We start from the raw sequence: 21,320 nt of genomic DNA on the forward strand, positions 1-21,320 counted from the left end.
CTTGAAGTTATAGAATGCTCCACATTTTTTAGCCTAAAGAGCATTGTGTACAGAGGATATCCTTTCGTTTTTACTCCAATTATCTCTAAATTGCTATAAAACTCATTTATCAAATGTCTATACCCCGACTATCTAAGACTTATTAGTTTTCTCCAGTTCAAGTTATCAACCCATTCTAACAGTCTATCTTGCAATCATAATTCACAAATAATAGCCCAATCAAAGGTTCTACGAAGGTGCATACTTCTTTCCTTTATTCGTTTGTATTCATTTTTCTAGATAGGATTTCTGAACTGGACTCTATATAGACCTTGCAAGTCTCCATGTCTCGGGATACAACTGCCTCTTGCCATATTATTTGTTCTAGGCTTGATGTTTGGGTAAAAAAAGGTGTTTGGGATGAGTTCGCATTGATTTTGAGAAGTTTTGAGTGAAAACGTTTTAGAGAGGAAATGATTTTGAGCATGACATTCTTGAGAAAATGAACGGTTATTATTGATAGAAATCATGAGGCACAGTCGTGCAGTTATCAAGCATGATCGTTCTCAAAACTCTAAATGATTAGGGTTAGGTTAACTCAACTCTAAACAGTCATACGCGAAAGAGGTATGACTGTGCTTAGGTTTTTAAACCTGAATAGATGGCGGTTATGAGGCACGAACGTTCTAAGGGTTTGAACACTTATACAACATGGAATGACCATGGAGCACGATCGTTCCAACTAGATCAAATTTAAAGATTTTGACTCTTCTGCACACTGATAAAAAAATATCATCAAACAAATATGTCCTAGATATTTCAATCACTTGGGGAATTTTAATTTATAAGAAAATGTATCAAATTGATGGACATCACAAGATTGTATAAACTTGACTTTTCTTCAGCCAATTTAAGCACAATATCATACATGCATGATTTCACCTAAGTATGTCCCATATATGCCAAGTTGCAAACAATTCTTACACATGATCTGTATAAGTTCTCCATCTTCGTGAGAAGACTTTGCACTTGGTGGTTGTTAAGTCCATCTAATGTCCTTATTGGATTCCTTTGGGCCTGTATAGATTTCTCTATACGGATTATTGTAAAAGCAAATTTTGAGTACCTAGTTCATAATCCCAAACTTTTTACCCTTGTGATCCCATGGATCCAATCACTAATGGGGTTATGTAAGAATTATTGCACTTTGATTTATGTAAAGACAATCAAACAATCAATGTTCAAAGCAAGTTATCACAATCAACTCAAACATATTCTCAATATGCACATAAAAACACATCATCTCAATCAATTTCACATATAAAACAATCACATAAGATGATGAGTTATACCTAGTTTGTTTCAATCATTCCTTACTCTCTTTGAATATTGTAGAATACATCCTTATCAAGAGACTTGGTGATTAGTATCAACAAATTCAAGCACAAATCACCCTTGCTAACATGATCATGTAGGAAATGATGTCTAATGTCTATATGTTTTTTCCTAGAATGATGTACAAGATTTTTGAACAAATTAATAGCACTTGTATTATCATAATGAATAGGAATGTTATGCATGTCGAGCAACTTGGTAATGTCATTATGAGAGACTTGATACAATCTTGGCAGAAGAGTGCACAATCATCTGGAATGAGGTCGTGCTGTGTGGAACATTCATCTGGGCAACTCTATGAAACAAGGAATGGTCGTTCCTTTGTCTTGCATGGTCATACCAACTGGAAAAATTGCATTTTTTTTATGACTCTTGCTTGTTATGCCTTTGCATGTTTGTCAGATAACATTCAACTTTTTGATTATTTTTGGCATATCAAAACACATGAGAGCTCAACAGAAGTGTTTTGGCTGATTCTTTCTTACATGAACTTCATGTCACACTTCCTGAACCCCTTTTTTTCTATTGTGATAATGTTGGCACTGCATATCTTTGTGCCTATCTAGTGTTCCATTCTCGCATGAAGCCTATTACAATTAATTTTAGGGGTGTAGAAATCCATTTAATTGAACCGGATTACCCATTTTTCAAATTGAACTGGTTTTTCGGTTCAAGGAATAATCCAAACCAAAATTAGACCAGATTATCTCTTGAATCAATTACTAACCAAACCAAATTATCAGTTCAGTTACTGGTTAACCGGATTATTATTTAATATTTTTTTGTTAAAAAAAAAATTTGAACCACAGACCCAACCCTCAAGCTGCCCCATCAACATTGCTCCCACCTTCCTCTTGTCTTCTTCCTCCCCCACTGTCACCCTCAACCTCACACCTGTGCCACTCTTACTTATAAAAAATCATATATTCTATCATTGGCTTTGAACATTTCAACAAAATCATATATTTTATTTTGTTAAGTTGGGCTCTCAAAATCCCAAATCAAATCGAATTACCCAATCCAAATAAACCCTAAAAATCAAAATCAAACCATAACCCAAAATCAAACAATCCCACAAACCAAAATAATCATCAATGGCGTCGCTATTGCTATCCAAGGCCACAAATCGCAACCTGGTGGTGGTGGCCTGGCGAAGCTTAGCAAAACTGCAAGCAAAAGGCCATGGATGGCTGCCAATGCCGCAAGTTGTAGCATTGTGTAACCAGCCTTGAATCACCAATGCCCCATGTCATGACTTTAAGATTTGGGTGAGATTTGAGAAGAGGCGTGTTTGACTTTGAAAAGATGAGTAGATGAGAAGAGGCGTGTTTGAGAAGATGAGTAGATTAGGTTTAGCCATTTAGAAGATAAGAGGCCAAAATGAAGGGTTTAATTTTCAAAATAGATTTATTGAAGATATTGTTTTTAAATTTTTTGGGCAAAACCAATAGTAGATTTATTGAAGATAGAGTTTTAAATATTTTAGGAAAATCGGTTTCGGTTAACCGGTTCAAATTAGACTTGAGTCGTTAACCGAACCAGTTTTCCGGTTTTCTTAATTTTGCAAACCAAGACCGAACTAGTTATTTAGAAAAACCAATTTTTTAGACCGATTTCTGTCCGGTTTCCCGGTTCGGTTTGGTTTTTGGACTTTTTTTTTTAAGCCCTAATTAATTTCAATTTGTCCTTGACAAATTGTCCAATGGTGAGCCTTAAGCATCTCATGTTTCTAGCCAATATCAACTTGTTGATTCTTGCTCGTACTCTGCATTGTCTTCATCACCTTCAAGCCAACATTTGTGTCTTTGATGGGAGTAGCATCTTGCTGGGGCATGTTAGAGATATGTAATCTTGTTGAGAGTTATTCACACTTTCATCCTTAAGGTTACAAGTATATTGCACTTATTTCTAATACTATGGGATATGAACAGTTTAGTCCTGTCAAGTGAAATTATTTAATAAAAAGTCTAGTTACCCTTGTTATATATACTAATGGGCTATTCATATTTTACTCTTATAAAAAATTTACTTTTTCTTTTAGGTGTACAGTATATTTTCTATTGTTTTATATACATAGTATTCATTTTTAATAACAGTGTATAAGTTAACAGGGTATTATAGACTTTTTATTGAAAAATGCACTTGATTGGACTAAATTATTCATATCTTATAGTATTGGAAGTTACTGCGACATGCTCCAGATCTAAGGACAAAAGGGCAAATAACGCTCTTTTTGATACCCTTTTAAATTTCTTGTATAACTAAGATATATTAGTTTTTCCTACTTTAGAAAATTTTATTTTAACTGCTTTCTCTTGCAGGAGTACATATACTTGTATATAAACAGATCAACTAATGGAATACTGATAGGAAATATTATAAAAATTACCTAATTTTCTACTAACAATTATTAATAAATAATATTATGAAATTTAAATATTAACAATTAAAATAAAGAAAGTAAGAAATTAAGGCCTAAGCTTAGAGAGAGGCACGCGTATACTCATTGTCCTAAATCCAAAGAGTCTTTCATTTTGTGAGGGTATGAACGGTGCTATAAGGCCTCCAAGATACTGTTAGTGTATGTGCCCTAAAACCAATGATAGATGTTAGGTTTAGGGCAACATTTATATATATAAACTTTGTAATGATTTTTTCATTAATAAAATAACGATTATTCTACGCTACTTTGTGTCATCTATATTTAATTAAGTTGCATATATCCCTGAGCTTGTTCTAGAAAGAACTCTATTTTCAAAGAGTTTGAGAATATGAGTATCATGATTCTTTTGGCATGACTTGCTCTTAAGTATGTTCCTAATAAGATGTGATAGTAATCGGGGGCAATTTTATCACAAGATCAACATTACTATGTGCCGCCATTGATTAGCATGAGATGGTGATGGTTGGGTGATGAGATTCATATCATAAGGGCACGAGTGATGAGGTGATTCATTAGAGAATGAAGTATATTTAACTTGACTGCTAAACGATTGATCACATGGGTATAATATCTTTAGTCAATGATCATCGTTGTGTGCATTAGTGTCACTTTATCCTTAATCTTGAGATGCGATCATGTCTTGCTCATGGATGCTCATGATTCTTTAGTACATTATCACTAGATTATTTATATCTAGTGTGTAGTGTTGACAGGACTATTCACAAGCATACAAAATCATGCAAGTAATGACGAGTAAATAACGAATGTCAAACCCTAGGGAATCACTATTATCAATTACCAAAATGTCTTATCTTGTTACTATTTGATTAACCAAAAATATATGAAGAAAAACCTAAACTAAACTAATCAATCGAAAACAATTTAAAACTAAAAGAAACATAAACTATGAACAAAAGCCTTGATGTCTAATGCAAGATGACTAAACCCAGGGCACAGATTTCACACCAATTTTATTCCTATGAATTGATAATTTATGCTAATCTTATTGTTAGGAAACGATCAAGTCATGACAGCAGAAAACAAAAATTATTTACAACATGGATCGTTCCTTAGAACCAAGACTAGGGCACAAAATTTACAGTTTATACATTATATTAGAATCTGCAGAAAATTCAGTCTAGAGTTAAGAAATCGTATGCACGCTTGGATGCTCCTCCAACTTGTCTCTGAATGGGTTTCGCTACCGACCCAATAGTAGGATCGAACCAATGTAGTCCATACAAAGATAACCCCAATGAACTAAAAAGGGATTTGCTAGATTCTCTTTAGCCTTAAGAACCAAGAAGGAATCAAATAATATTTTCTTCAAGCAAAAAGGCAAACTGGTGTGGGAAGAAGAGAAATGGGGCTAGAATTTTTTAATCTTAATGATTGAATGAATTAAAATTTTAATTCACAAAGTGTTGCAGTTAGATAGTGCACACTTTGCCCTATTCCATCATGGAATAGTCTTGGGCACCAACCCAAACACCCTTTGTATCCAAACAACCACATTTAGATATTTTAATTTTAATTATCATTATCTCAATTCAATTCAATTAATATATATATAATATATATTAACATTTAACAATAATGATAATTTATTTAAATATATGCGAACATATGTTTAAACGTAATCTCATTTATTTAATTTTAATATCAAATTAAATAAAGGCTATGACCTCAACAAATTTAATTGCACTGTGAGATTACCAAAATACCATTTTTGCCTAAAAAAACGAAAACACCCTTCTTATAAACTGATTCTTAAATTATCTTCTATGTGTGTGACCCGTAGGCTCCTGATCATACCGGTTGTGTTTAGTATCGCGATTAACACCAATTAATCGTCTCACTACACACAGACCAAAATTGGCCCCTAGCAAGGCATAATGACCACCCGATAGATTTGGATTCAGCAAAGCAGCTACCTGTCAATGATATGGTTACTGTACAATCCAATCCTTTCATCATCCGTTATCTCAACGAGACCGAGGCATATAAATAGTGTCAACCTCAGTTACTCTCGATATGTATATATTCAGTTATCGGACCAATGACTTGAATTATAAACTGGATTGAGCAACAACTCAATCCCACTGTGACCACAGTTTTGGTGTCATTGTCATTTACTGAATTGCGCCGTAAGATAACTTCTCTGTACCCAGGAGTAATGAATCCTCTGTTGATCCACCATAGTCTTGATACACTTCTTGATGCAGCCAATCACTACCGTATTGACAGCTTTGAATAGAACTGCGTTGGGCTAGTGTCGAACTACACCAATCGGTGCATAAGGCGCTCCAGTCATCTCAAGTCTAAGGATCACATGCACCACCATTCGTTAGAGGATTTGTTCCATAGACACTAGGGTTATCATCCATATAGAATCCTCTGGTGGTCAGTCCAATGAACTTGCCTACAGCAAGCACCAATGTGTTGCACTAGATTGTCACCAAACAACCTTGACAAGTGAGATCAGTCACTGCCTTTTGAAAGGGTCGTTCAACACCATGATAGCATTATCGTATTGTCTGTGCCCTTACTTCAGAATAATACTAGGGCTACGGACGTTTCTAGAATGGTCACCATATGTGATCATAGGGTTCTCACTATCAAGATTTGAAACACTTGATACCCTCGTCACGGTTCTACCATTCGAAGGACATATATCAATACATACAATGATGATTTACACGATATAGAATAAAATGCCTTTTATTGATCAATGAACATTATTACAAAGAGTCAATTCTATAATAATTGATTGGTTCTAGGGCACATACTCTAACACTTATTAAGCCTTTTCTACAAGTCAAACTCCTAGGAATTCCAGTAACTTTCTCTCGAATAATTACCAGATTAACTCCTAATTACTACCTACGATATCTCTAAATCAGATTGAAGTATTAAAAGATCATGATGCTCTATGGAGTTTACCAAAACCTCACAAGTTACGGTAACGTATCTCTTGTGTTCGCTCAACCTATGGTTTTATTACCCTAGACCAATTAAGTATCATCTCTCAATCTCAACCTGGTCCATTAATTCATTCAATTCTTAGGGCCTTAAGAATCAAAAGCATTAAGTGCAATAATGAAACTTAAAAACAATGCGTAATAAGAATTAACAATAATATATCAACACGTAATCATAGAGATTAGGCTACATCTTAGCCCTAGAAAATAAATTCAGCTCATACTCATTATGAAATAAACAATCATCTTTATTAAAATAATCATCATGAGTTTAAGATATAAATAAGAAGAACTTCTCTGTATTGTGAATCGAAAGCTCAAGAAGTTATGTCACTTTGATCTCCTCTTGCGTTAGCCTTCTTTAATTATCTCCTATTCTCCCTAAAATATGGTTAAAGACTTATATTTATATCACTAGGGTGCAAGGGTTGTGATAACCCCTTTCCTATTAAGTTTAAAACTCTTAAAATAGGAAATACACATCATAAATTTAATACCGAAAATTCTAGAATCGCAATTGTGCTGTGACACTATGCCTAGGCATAGTTGATTNAATTCATACTCGATTGGTGGTTGTTCTAGCCGATTAGACATTATGTCCATCATGTCTGACTTTGTAATCTTTCTTATCCCTCAGGAAGACAGGTGATACGTATCAAGGAACCACTTGGCAGATTAAATTCAAACTTGACAAGCTGGATCAGAGCAGTAACTACAAATTGCGTGTGGCAATTGCATCAGCAACCCTAGCCGAGTTGCAGGTAAAGACTAAACTGTAACATGGTTGATTTTTTGACTCATTTTTGCATGTAATTTGTTGAGAAAATTGAAAACTCCCTGAGATCACTCCATCTCTCTAGACAATGGATTTATTTGACGTCTGTAACCTACTGAATTTCCCCTCTTTTCCAGGTCCGAGTTAATGATCCAAACACAAATCGTCCTCTGTTTACAACCGGACTGATTGGGAGGGACAATGCAATTGCAAGACATGGAATTCATGGGCTTTACTGGCTGTACCATGTAAACATACCGGCTACTAAGCTTATTGAAGGGGAGAATACCATCTTCCTGAAACAACCAAGATGCACGAGCCCTTTCCAAGGGTTTATGTATGATTATATTCGTTTGGAAGGTCCCCCCAGCTCCTGATTCCTTGACAAGAAATCTATGTTTGCGCTAGTATATATATTCATAGATTTCATTTCATTGCTGTTTATGCAATGAAATTGTTCTACTAAAAGTGTTTGCAGATATATAATGAAAACATTATGAATATATTATGTATCATGTTAATATTTTCCTATCAATCTGCATATACTGAAATTGTTACATATATCACGCTCTTCTCACGGGGGATATGATCACCGTTTTCTGGTTGGGTATATTAAAAGCTTAAATCCCATAAATTTTTATATAAAATAAGGCTATCAAAAACGGCAAAACTTTCGTTATAAAATTGCGTTCTCTGTTAAGAATTGGAGCTGAGGTGAAATGGTTATGGATTGGCAATATAATTCCTTTGTACGAGTCTGTCTGAGATGGTGATGGGTCCTCCTTAATCAAGATTTGCTTATCCAATTATACTTTACCCCAATCAAGATATGCTAACCAAATTAAAAGAATATTACGACTGCCAAGGATTGGTAACATGATATGGTCAAATTCAACCCCAAAAAATAATAATAATAAAAAAATTAAGAGAAATGTTAATCATACTAGCTTTATCTGTCCATTTCTTTATCAACAAGTGCGTTGTGTGTGATACTACCATAAAAGCTCGCAGATATCGGAAGCTCGAACAAAGATAGTTCGACCCAAAACAAGCTTAATCCAAAATCAGTTCGACTCAGAGTAAGCTCAGCCTAGGTGAAGCTTGCCACAATGATCAACCCAAACAGCTGTTCAACGAAATCAAAGATAAACTCCAATCTCGAATATTTTGAAAGGGATAAGATCAACACTACTAGCAGCACAATCCCAACGTACAATCTCGAAGATCACGGGATTGCAAACCAATTTTGATTGCAATCCCCAAACTAATCTCTCCCCATTAATTACAAACTTGTATATAAACCTCCTCAAACGATGAGAGAGGGGTTAACAAATTATTCTAGGCAGTTTTTATTGTTCTTGTAATCCCTCAAAAGTAATAAGATAACAATGGACGTAGGCTCAAGTTCTAACTTACCAAACCACTTTAAAAACCCTTTGTGTTCTTTACATTATTATGCATTTTTTACATTCAATTGCTGGTTATCTTTATCACGCACACATCAGTTCCAATTCCGTCAAGGTCAATTGATTCTCTCAGGTTAGTGCGAATTTGGTATCAACAAAGTGTTTTCATCTTTTATTAGTTATTTTGTTTACTATTTATTGAATTATGTAATTGACTCTACAACATTATTTTAAAAACCGGACCGGAGGGCAAACCGTTCTGATGGTCGGGTCACGGTTCAACCGATCCAACCGGTTGGACTGCCAGTTGAACTGACGGTTTGACAGGTTTAAAATCTAACAAAAACACCCCTAATAATTACCATCAGACCCTAAAGGTTTGAAATCTAGCAAACACAACCCTGGCCAAATGCAAATCGATGATCGATTGGGAGAGCAGCGGCGACACACCAGGGAGGGTAGATCGGATGATGGGGAGGGCGAATCGGCAGCTAGCAAGTAGAGGCATCGCCGAAAACTGGCAGATCAGTGGTAAAGTCACTGGTCGCGGTTGCTTTTTTTGGTGAGATGACAGGATCTTCGTGAACGACGGCAAGGGAGCTTGGGAGAAGGTAGATCGGTGGCTGAGGAAGCCTGTCGATGCCGGAGAAGGCCGATCGACGCCGGGAAATGGAAGAAAAATCTTGCGGCGAAGGTGGACGACGAAACGTCACGCGACAGCTGGAGATGAAGCTTGACAGCGCCGGAGAAAGTCATAACTCAGAAGGTGGTTTCCGACAATAAGGGAAGGTGGAAGGTCGCGGGAAAAGGGGAGGTCATTGCCGATTTACATTTGGCCAAAGGGTGTGCTTGCTAGATTCGAAACCTTCAGGGACTGATGGTAATAATCAGGGGTGTGTTTGTTATATTTTAAACTTCAAATAGTTAAAAAAAAGTGAACCGACCTGAAGAAGGCCCTAGGTCCCGGTCCAACCGGTTGGACTGGCCGGTCCAGTCCGGTTTTTAAAACAGAGCTCTACAGTTGCTATGAATATTAAGCCATCTAAAACGGAAGACAAGGCAACTAACAAAAATGGAATTAGTATCAAACTAATTCTGAGGAATAATATTTTTTGGAAAATTCATCAAAATCTTTTTCTTTAAAAGTATTTAAAACGTCACAACATATAGCATTTTTTTTTTCTTTTTGACAATCAATTAGTGTGAAAATCACAATTGACACTATCAAGCTTGGTTCCAAGGTGTTGATACGAGATTCGCACCAACTAGAGCAATCTGATTGACCTTGACAGAATTGGAACCGATGTGTGCGTGATTAAAGATAACCAACAATGTGTGAATGGAATGCAGTAAATTAAAATAACAAGAAAAATTTTTAAAGTGGTTCGGCAAGTTTCAATCTTGAGCCTACTTCCACTGTTTTTTGTATTTGCTGTGAGAGCTTACAATGATATTCCTAGAACAATTTGCTAACCCCTTTCTCATGGTTGGAAGAGGTTTATATACAGATTTTGTACAAAGAAAAGAGCGAAAATAAAAGGATTACAATTAAGATTGAAATGCAACTCCGATATTCTCATGATTGAGTGTTGAGATTGCGCCATGAATGTGGTCGATCTAATCCCTTCCGAGATATCTGGGATCTAAGGTTATCTGTGAGCTGTTTGAACAACTGTCGAGAGGGCACGACTAGCTTATGCTAGGTCGGACAATCGTTTGAGTTGAACTAATTCTAGACCGAGCTATAACATCTCGGCTTAATTGAAAAATCACACACAACATCTACCCCTTGTGTTCGGTGCTCGTTTCGAGCTTTGAAGACTATTGCTCGATTTAATGTCAACCTCGGACTTCGTCGGTTGTGTGTTGAATGCAGATTTGGTCGAGCTTCATGAGTCTGACTCATCTCTAGTCGACGTAATTAACACTTGGCCATTTCTCTGCTGTGATGGCAAAGAAAGAGAAGGACTTAAAGCAGGCTGAGCTTGAGCTGTTGAAAAAAGAGGTTGAAGCCTTCGAGGTCAAGGAGAGGGAATTCCTTAACAAAATCAAGGCAAGCGAGGCCGCTCGAGCGAAAACTAAGGCGAAGTCGACCGAGGCTGAGAAGAATTTTGCATAGCAGTGAGGTGCCAACAACTAGCTGAACTCTGAACTTACCTCGGCTTAGAAGGCTGCCTCGGACTGGGAGGCCAAGTATGAGAAAGTTTCGCGTGAGCTTACCAAGGAGGTGGAAGATCGCAAAGAGGCCGAGGCTGAGGTTGAGCGGCTCAAACTCGATATCAAGGAGCTTAACTTAGCCATTATGAGTCATGCTTGGGACATTTCAGTCTTCCTCGTGTAAAAGCTGTGGGAAGCTCATCCCTTGCTTGACTTTTCCTTCCTTCCAAGGGCTTATCAGAAGGAGGTTGATAAGATGAAGATTGAGGCCCAAGGTATGGAGTACATTTACTCGGATAGCTTTGAGCCCGATAGTAAGGATGAGGAAAGAAGAAGAGGAGGAAGCCAAGATTAAGCAAGAGGTTGAAGATCCACCCCCTCTAGCTACACTCCCACTTGTTGCCGTCGACCTTCCCCCGGTCAAGCCTCCAAATGATGTCCCGGTTGCTACCCCTAAAGAGACTGCCAAGACTCCTGCTACCGATGATACTCCTGCCCCCGTTGGTAATGATCTCCCCGATCTTGTTGGCAACGATGCCCCTGCTCTTACTATTTAGATTTTTTTTTTTTTATCTTTTTCTTTTTGTTTTTAGTTTAGCTTGTAACTAAACTAGTACAGTCAATGAACAATTCATTTTGCCCACTTTTGTCAAGCAATTTTTTCATTTCTGTAGAGTCATCTCAATCATCCTGATCGGACTTAACATAAAAAATTCGAATTTGCTCCAAGTTATACATAGCCCGCTTCTTTGTGAACAAAGTAGTTCTAAGTTATGCGCGGCTCGCTTCTTGAGGAAATTTTTGAATATATAAGAAAGTCTTATGTGAGACGACTCCTAGTTTAGACTAGTTGTCTGTCTCGAGTTTTGGTCACCAGTTTATGACTGATTTTCCTTTGACGTGTTTTACTCGAGTTTTAACTTCGTCGATTCGGGGGATATCTCCCTTCATGAGATGAATTTTGGCATGAATTATAAAGCTAAGCTGCCTTTTTGGAACTCTTGACTTTGAGTTTTGGATGTGATCGCTTAGGTCGCGATTTTGAAACAAAAGATAAACAATAACAAGCAAAATAGAGTTTATGAATAATACCTCTTTATTATTGAATGAAACTTGACCGCAAAAGACCTTACATTGAATAAGAAAAACAAAACATAATTGAAACTCGAGTTGCTTATTGGTAATACCTTCGCAAATGTTCGGTGTTCCACGATTGTAGTACAACTTCACCATTGAGGTGTTCCAGGTGGAAAATTCTCAATGCAATCTTTTTAGAGATCCTAAAAGGACCTTCCCATTTGTGCCAAAGTGCTCACAAGTTTGGATTTTGTGTACCAGGGATGACCTTTCTGAGAACTAGGTCGCCTACTCCAAAATCTCTGTTTTTGACTTTGGAGATGAAGGATCGTTTGGCTCGTTGTTGATAGGAAGCGAGCCTTAGCTGAGACTTGCCATTCGACTTCTTCACCAAGACAGGGTTGGCAAGCCAGTCTGGGTACTTGACTTCCTTGATGAAGCTAATGTTTAGGAGCTTATCAACTTCATCCTTGAGTGCTTTGGATCACTCAACATCCATAGATATTCTTTTTTGTCTAATTGGTCAAGCCTTTGATTCGACATTCAATCTGTGACACATTTCTTTGGGGTTGATCCCCACCATGTTCGCGTGAATCCAAGCAAACACGTCAAGGTTTTTCTTCAGGAACCCCACGAGATTGTTCGCCAACGCGTCGCTCAGGCTCCTGCCAATTTTTAACACGCAAGTTGGGTCCTCCTCGCTGACAAGTACCTCTCACAACTCTTCTGTAGGCCCTACTACGGGCTTTTCTTTGTGGATGCGAGGATCTATAGTGTCTTCCAAAAGTCTAGGCTTACGCTCGGACTCAACGATGACCATAGTTCTCGGGAGCGACAATTTTTGTGCAGCATGAATGGCCTGATTGTAACATTCCTGAGAATCTTTCCTACAACTCCTAATTGTGGTGACCCCGTTTAGAGTTAGGAATCTCATTGCTTGGTAGTGCACCGAGGTGACTGCGCTTAGGTCAGCCAGGATCGGTCTCCCGAAAATGACATTGTACATGGTCGGGCAATCGATCACTAAGAATTCACCATCACCGTCCTTATCTTAGGCTTTTTCCCAAAAGTCATGGGTAAATCGATTGTTCCCTTGGGGACTAGGCTATCCCCGGTGAATCCATAGAGTGGTGATGGACATGCCTTCAAATATAGCTCTATAAACCTCATTCCTCAAAAAGCTCCCAAGAAAATGATGTTCTCTACACTGCCATTATCGACCATTACCCGAAGTACTCGGGCGTTGCCAATCCTATCGCGGTTGTGGGGAGGAGATTCTTCACACTCTTCCTTGGTGAATCTTATCACCTCGCTTTTTTGTTTAGGCCACTTTGATGACTTTTGTACACAACTCATTACTTCGGGGACTGAGTTTGTCCTGCCCTCTCGTCTGTATTGCTCGCAAGAATGTTTGGAACTCTCTGCAATGTCGGGTCCCCCATAGATCATTCCCACCAGAACGTCATTGTTCGTCAAATTTTGTTCGACTTGATTATTCTGCTCGCTTATTTTTTCGTGAGCTAGGGCCTCCTTGACAAATTCTTTCAGGTGGCCCCTCCTGATCAGATCCTCAATAGCGTCCTTTAGAGCTCGACACTCATTAGTGTTGTGCCCAATATCCCGGTGGTACCGACAGTATTTTTGGCAATCTCTTCTACTTGGTACCCCCCTCATTCTTTCTGGTGTAGGCAGTCTCTTGGCCTCATGAGAGACCTCATAGATGTGAGCTACATCTTGAGTTAGACGAGTGTATTCTGCATACTATGGGAAATGCTGCTTTTCCCCGTGGTTCTTTGTACTCTATTTCTTTTGGAACCTCTTTCGGTCCCTATCATTGTGGTTTTGGCCTCTCTGTTTATCTGTTAGGAGATCTTGTCGCTTGTCTAGGGCTTTTCTTGGAGAGCCTTTGGTCAAGGCCGGTAGCAAGCTTTTCACCAATTGATGTTTGGCAACCATTTGATAGAACTTGGCTAGGCTCACATGATTTTCACTTTGCAGTTCTTTCCACAACTTCGTCTGCAGCCTTATACCTGTAATTGGCAAAGTCCAGATCGACTCTTCAAGTGCATCTGTGACCTTTGCCTGCTCATTCTGGAACTTTGTTAAGTACGAGGTCAGTATTTCGTCTCTTTCCTAACGAATATTGCTCAGACAGCTGAGCGACATTGCAAACTGTCTCATCGCTTGAAATTGCTGTAGGTACAGCAAGGAGAACTGCTACTAGGACTGAATTGAGTTCGCTTTGAGCCTTTTATACCACCTCTTGGCATCCCCTACCAATGTGGCCACGAAGCAATGGCATTTTTCCAAGTCACAGACCTGATGTAGCTCCATCAGATCGTTAAAAGAGGCAATGTGGTCTCTAGGATCCCCATTCCAGTCGAACTTGCTCTCTAGCGCCCTGAATCCCTAGGGGAGTGGGATCTGGTGAACTTCCTCCATGAACGGAGAGCTCACTATTTCTTCAGCCGTATTGTTTTGGCGGGCCTTTAGATTGTTAAACATTGTTTGCACCCGATCTAGATCTTCATTATGGGGATTACTCTGGCTGACTCTATTCAACCTTACCTCGAGCATATGAGTTCGGAGATCTGTTGCTTGTGAAACCCCTCCATTGTGCGCATTAATGCGCGAGGTTGAGTCATAATAGCTTGGTTGGTAAGTGCTATCGTAGTCATTAGTGCGTTGCTCGCGACGTTGGTCAGAACTGAAACGTCGATCATTGCCAAATTGGAGCATGTGGCTCATCTCGCGAGTTTGTGAGGTCTAAGCTCGCCTTTAGCATGGGTTAAAACTGGCACGCTGACGTTGGGGATATTATCGAGCAGGTCAAGCATCCCTCTGGCGACTGTTACCTTCATCCTCCACTATGGGCTGTTTGCCCGGTTGCCTTCTAAGGTTAGTCTGCCCGTGGAACTCTCGTTCATGAGTGGAATTTGCCCGGCAGTGTTGGGGGTGTCGCCCGTTCCTTGGTGTCGACGAACTAGATTGGTCGCTGGCTAAGTTCCGACCTGTCGAGGTGATGTTGGTGAAACATGGCTAGTCAAGGTCTTGTGGGGCCGTTTGCTGGTTTCTTAACTCAGCCACGTTGTGTTGCATCGCTTGAGCAACCATTGTTCTGATCATCTCCACCAGTTGCCCATTCTCGGGATTCGACGTCCCTAACGCCAGCTAGTTTGCAGTCTGCTGCATCGACGGTACTAGTGGTCGACCTAAAGGCACAGTCTAATGAACCTCCTAATTGGCCGTTTCCATGTTGTCATGGTTTCTTGTGTTGGTCTTTGATCTGGTATGAGCCATTTGGAATTTTCAGGTGACTAGGTCACTCAAATTGATTGCCGAAAATTCTGAAATTTGGCGGAGGCTCTCATTCTAGCGCCAAAATATTGATACGAGATTCGCACCAACTAGAGCGATTCGATTGACCTTGATGAAATCGGAACCGATGTGTGCGCGATTAAGGATAACCAACAATGTGTGAATGGAATGCAGTAAAGTAAAATAACAAGAAAAGTTTTTAAAGTGATTCGGCAAGTTTCAATCTTGAGCCTACATCCACTATTTTTTGTATTTGTTGTGAGAACTTACAATGATATTCTTAAAACAATTTGCTAACCCTTTTCTCATCGTTGGAGGGGGTTTATATATAAATCTTGTACAAAGGAAATAGTGAAAATAAAGAGATTACAATTAAAATTGAAATGCAACTTTGATATTCTCGTGATTGAGCACTGAGATTGCGCCTTAATTGCTATTGATCTAATCTCTTCCGAGATATTCGAGATCTAAGGTTATCTGTGAGCTGTTTGAACAACTATCGAGATTGGTCGTGACTAGTTTATGCTGGGTTGGACAATCGTTTGAGCCGAACTAATTCTTGATCGAGCTATAACCTCGTACTTGTCCGAACTTGATGGAAAAATCACACAAAACACAAGTCATTAAGTTAAGCTCGCTCATTTATGCGTAAATTTAGAATACTCATAAACCTCAACATTTTGTTCAGCTAATTAAAGGAAAAGTTTATCCAGGAGTATTTATTAATTAGTTATTTAAAGTTGCTAGGTAATGATGCAACTGCAATGAACAACACCATAAATCTAGTTAAGTTGGCCGACTAGTTTGAGTTTATAAGTTAGGTAGAATAATCTTTTCTCAATAAGAATAATCTTTTCTCTACTGAGAAGATAATGGGCCGGCTATCGTAGTAGCAAGCAAAACACTCTGGCCGTTCTTTCCATTTAATCCAATGGGATTCATCATAGCGACTCTTGCACGCCTGTACATGCTGCACCAAACCATGTTGGCGACAAAGTAAAGGGATTTAAAAAGGGTCAATTGCACAACCACCCCTTATTTTAGAAACTGAAATCTAACTTTGTGGTTGTAAAACCCCTGATGTTTTACAAATTTTTAATATCACCCTCCCGTCAACTTCCCTTACAACTTCCGTCATAACATAATTTAAAATAACCTCTTTACCCTTAAGATTTGACATATGGCTGCTTTTCAAAATTTATTTTCCAATTTTTTATTTTTTTAGCTCTTTTTTCCCCCACCCACCATCCACGGAAGTTCACTCCTCTCTTCTTGCTCCTTCCCCACCCACGTGCAAAGTAGGAAACGCCACAAAAACAGCATGATACCTCTTTGTGGATTGCCAGAAAAGGATTCCTGTTGATGGCTCTGAACCATCTATCGCCACTCTTTATGAAGAAGAGGTGAAAAATATGGGTTTTGCACACACTCTGAAAGCGTAAGTGACGACAAAGACGGGAAAGAACTGAAACTTGGGTTTCTTCTTTTTCTAATCAGCCCTTTTTTACGATTTTTAGTGGCAAGTGTGAAAAGACAAATATTTCCTTGGTTAGTAACGGAACTTGTGACGGCGTCAGTCCCAGGGTCGTATCTGACTAATTTTTGAAACATGAAGGATGTTATTGGTATAATGACCTTAAAGTCAGCATCTAACTTTGATTTCAAAACTTAAGGGGTGGTTTGCGCAATAGACCCGATTAGATTAGTAAACATAAAAGTATAAAAGAATGCTTCGTCTCTAGTTCAAGGAAACTTCAAATTGCTGGGAGGTGGGAGATAAATTAACTTTCATGGTTTTCAGAAATAGTACTGTTGAAAGTTCATCACTTGGTAGTTGGTAAGAAGCCTTTTCGGAGTTTTGTGAGAGATCGCCCTGATCAACATGTCACCTCGAGGGGTGCAGTTGCGAGTTCTGGATAGTCATGTAATTAATTAAACTTGATCCAATTGGTCCTACGTAGTTTTTGTTTTTAGTGTTTTTTGTGGAAAAATTGAATTTTATATGTTTACATAAACTACGTACCTCGCTGGCTATAGTATTGCGTGAGGGAGCTGAGTTTAACTTTGGTCATGCTTTATCTGTGTAGGTGGTGATGGATAATGGGATACTCCAAGTGACATTGTCGAATCCTGAGGGAATTGTAACTGGAGTTCGTTACGGCAACATCGACAACTTGCTTGAAGTTATTAATGATGAATCTAATAGAGGGTACTACTACTACTACAGCTACCTTTAGCTTTACAACTGTTTTTAATCTTCATTAATCTCTTTCTACATCTCTCTTTTACTGTTCTTTGAGTTTCTTTCGAATTCTTTCGTGCCAATGTTGTAATTCTTCTTTGAATATGCTTTTTACGTGGACAGAAAACCTGTTTAGTATTTGAAAACCTGAGTTTGTAGGGTACACACAGCATTAATGGCCATAGCAATTCACCAGTTAGTCTACACACATTTGACGTTATTAAAAACTTAAGCTTCATGAGTCTTTTGTTTCATTCAAAAGTTGAAGCTTTTGGGAGAGCTAAGTCTTATTTTCCGAAATGCGCAATATGTAGGTACTGGGACCTTGTTTGGAGTGCGCCAGGAAGTACAGGAACAACTGGAATATTCGATGTGTAAGCCTCTGATCCCCCTCTCTATCTTAATAAAATCAAAACTAAATTGTTAAGTCAATTTCCTTATTCAGTTTAAATCATGAGCACATGCTCCCGTTCGTTAATATCTAAGATCACTGTGCAGGATTAAAGGAACAAGTTTTAACGTTATAGTGGAAAATGATGAGCAAGTAGAAATATCATTCACAAGAACGTGGGATTCCTCTCAGGAGGGCAAGCTCGTTCCTTTAAACATAGACAAAAGGTCCTTAATTTCTTAAACTATACTACGTATTATATGTTATACGTGTTAAATTGTACCGATCGTCTGCTTATGTTACAAAGCTTCCTTAAGATTAATGGATGTTGCTCTATATCTGGTCATAGGTTCGTACTGCTTCGTGGTTGCTCAGGCTTCTACTCATATGCCATTTATGAGCACTTAGCGGAATGGCCTGCTTTCAACCTTGCCGAAACNGACGATGCAGTCGGAGGGGCGTCGGCAAGCGAGGAGCAATAGCTACACTGTTTCCCCTGTTTTTGTCTTTTAAAATGGTTTTTTTGTAAATGATGCTCTTTGTGTATAAAAGACGTATTACTTTTAATAAAAAGAAAAGTTTTGGGCCTTGTTATTATGTATGCATTGTACTAGATTTCAGCAGTTGTTACATCCACCTTCCTCTTGTCTTCTTCCTCCCCTATTGTCACGCTCAACCTCACACCTGTGCCACTCTTACTTATAAAAAATCAAACATTTTATCATTGGCTTTGAACATTTCAAAAAAATCATATAGTTTATTTTGTTAAGTTGGGCTCTCAAAATCCCAAATCAAATCGAATTACCCAATCCAAATAAACCCTAAAAATAAAAATCGAACCATAACCCAAAATCAAACTATCCCACAAACCAAAATAATCATCAATGGCATCACCGTCACTATCTAAGGCCACAAGTCGCGACCTAGTGGTGGTGGCCTGGCAAAGCTTAGCAAAACTGCAAGCAAAAGGCCATGGATGGCTGCCAATGCTGCAAGTTGCAGCATTGTGTAGTCGGCCTTGAATCACCAATACCCTATGTCACGGCTTTAAGATTTGGGTGAGATTTGAGAAGAGGCATGTTTGACTTTGAGAAAATGAGTAGATGAGAAGAGGCGTGTTTGAGAAGATGAGTAGATTAGGTTTAGCTGTTTAGAAGATGTAAGGCCAAGATGAAGGGTTAATTTTCAAAATAGATTTACTGAAGATATGGTTTTTAAATTTTTTGGGGAAAACCAATAGTAGATTTATTGAAGATAGGGTTTTAAATATTTTAGGAAAACCATTTTCGGTTAACTGGTTCAAAATTAGACTTGAACCGTTAACGAACCGATTTTCTGGTTTTCTTAATTTTCAAACCGAAACCGAACTAGTTATTCAGAAAAATCAATTTTTTGAACCCGTTTTAGTTCGGTTTGGTTTTCAGACTTTTTTTTGTAGCCCTAATTAATTTCAATTTGTCCTTGACAAATTGTCCAATGGTGAGCTTTGAGCATCTCATGTTTCTAGCCAATATCAACTTGTTAATTCTTGCCCGTATCTCTGCATTGTCTTCATCACCTTCAAGCCAACATTTGTGTCTTTGATGGGAGTAGCATCTTGCTGGGGCATGTTAGAGATATGTAACCTTGTTGAGAGTTTTCACACTTTCATCCTTAAGGTTATAAGTATATTGCACTTATTTCTAATACTTTGGGATATGTAACGCCCCACTTGAGGTACATAGTTAACTTATAGTGTATTGTTTAAATATTTATTGTTTTGCTTTTATTTGGGTCGATATATTGTTAATATTGGTTGGTTGGCCTTAGTTGAATTTTTGTTAAAGTTATTTTGAGAAAAATGTAGAGAAAATCCCTTAAACTTTCATTAGGGGTAAAATGGTCTTTTCACTCAAAATTAGTTGAAATTGTGGGGAGTGAAAAGAGATAGAATTTCATAGAGAATGCATTAAAAATGAGGGCATTATGGTCATTGACTAAGGGACATAGATGGAATTTCAAAGAAAGAATAAGGGCATAATGGGAAAGTGTGGTTATAAACTAAAGTGTTAAGGGTTTGAAACCCTTATTTTCTTCATTCCACCGCCACACTCCTCCCCCATTTTCTCTCAAATTTTCATTCAATCCTCCAAGGATTTTGAGGGCTTTTAAGTGGTTTTTCATAGGGCTTTGATTCTAGGTATCAAAAGGTAAGGATTCATACTCTTTATCTATGATTTATTTGTGTAAAGATTGAGTTCTTATAAAGTTTATGCTTAGGGTTAAGAGAAGATTGGAATCCAACAAGAGTAGAGAGTTTAGGAGAGACTACTCAAGCACAAGGTAAGTAAATTCCACTCAAAATCCAACTCAAGCTAAAATTTAAGAATTCAAGTGAGTAGAGATTTATTTTAAATATGCATATGTTGTGATTATTGAGAAATTGAGATGAGATGTATGATGTATTATGCTTATTGTTGGATATATTTGAATATGAGAAGTATATGTGATGATTTGATGATGGGTTGAAATTGGAAGAATTGGAGAAATTTTTTTGGAGTGTGTTTGCCATGTAGGTATGTGATGCTATAAGAGAGTTTTTCTCTCATTTTGGATGGTTTGAGAACTAAATAGAATGATAATTGAATTAGGGTTTGTTTATGCATATGAGTTGTTTGATGAAATGCCTAAGTGAAATCTGCCCTGTCACTGCCGTGACTTTCTAGGTAATTTTTGGGCGACTTACGGTTTGAACTGGGCTGAGACCAAAACATAAAAGTTGTAGCCCTGTCTCTAAGCTTTAAAACGAGACCAAAACCGTAGCAATCCGAGGTGTATAACTCAAGTTATGCCTTCTTGAGTGTGACCTGCGCAGAATGACAGTTTTGATGCAATATTGCATTTGTGCATTTCAAAAGTGCATTAAGTAAGAAACTTTAAGCATGAACCATCCTTATGCATTAATTGTGCATTGAGAAGTAGTTTGAGAAAGAGTAAAGAACTTTGTGAATGGGCTACTCTAAAAGTAAAGAGAATGAGAAAATCTAAGAATGGTTGGTGCTTTGTGAACTCCAACCGGAAGTTACGAAAAGTGGGTTGGTGCTTTGTGAACTCCAACCGGAAGTCACGAAGAGTGGGTTGGTGCTTTGTGAACTCCACCCGGCCGTGCCTCCGGTA

General features: G+C 38.1%; 1 protein-coding gene across 1 annotated transcript; it reads left to right on the top strand.

Moving 5' to 3' along the window:
- Positions 1–17,413: 17,413 nt before the first annotated feature.
- Positions 17,414–18,898, top strand: LOC116125399. Its single transcript, XM_031411137.1, has 6 exons — positions 17,414–17,455; positions 17,619–17,740; positions 18,088–18,147; positions 18,272–18,391; positions 18,514–18,628; positions 18,779–18,898. The coding sequence occupies exons 1-6, from the start codon at positions 17,414–17,416 to the stop codon at positions 18,896–18,898; spliced, it is 579 nt and encodes a 192-aa protein (XP_031266997.1).
- Positions 18,899–21,320: the final 2,422 nt, after the last annotated feature.

The sequence above is a fragment of the Pistacia vera genome, unplaced genomic scaffold, assembly GCF_008641045.1.
Source record: "Pistacia vera cultivar Batoury unplaced genomic scaffold, PisVer_v2 Contig164, whole genome shotgun sequence".
In the NCBI taxonomy this organism is placed as follows: domain Eukaryota; kingdom Viridiplantae; phylum Streptophyta; class Magnoliopsida; order Sapindales; family Anacardiaceae; genus Pistacia; species Pistacia vera.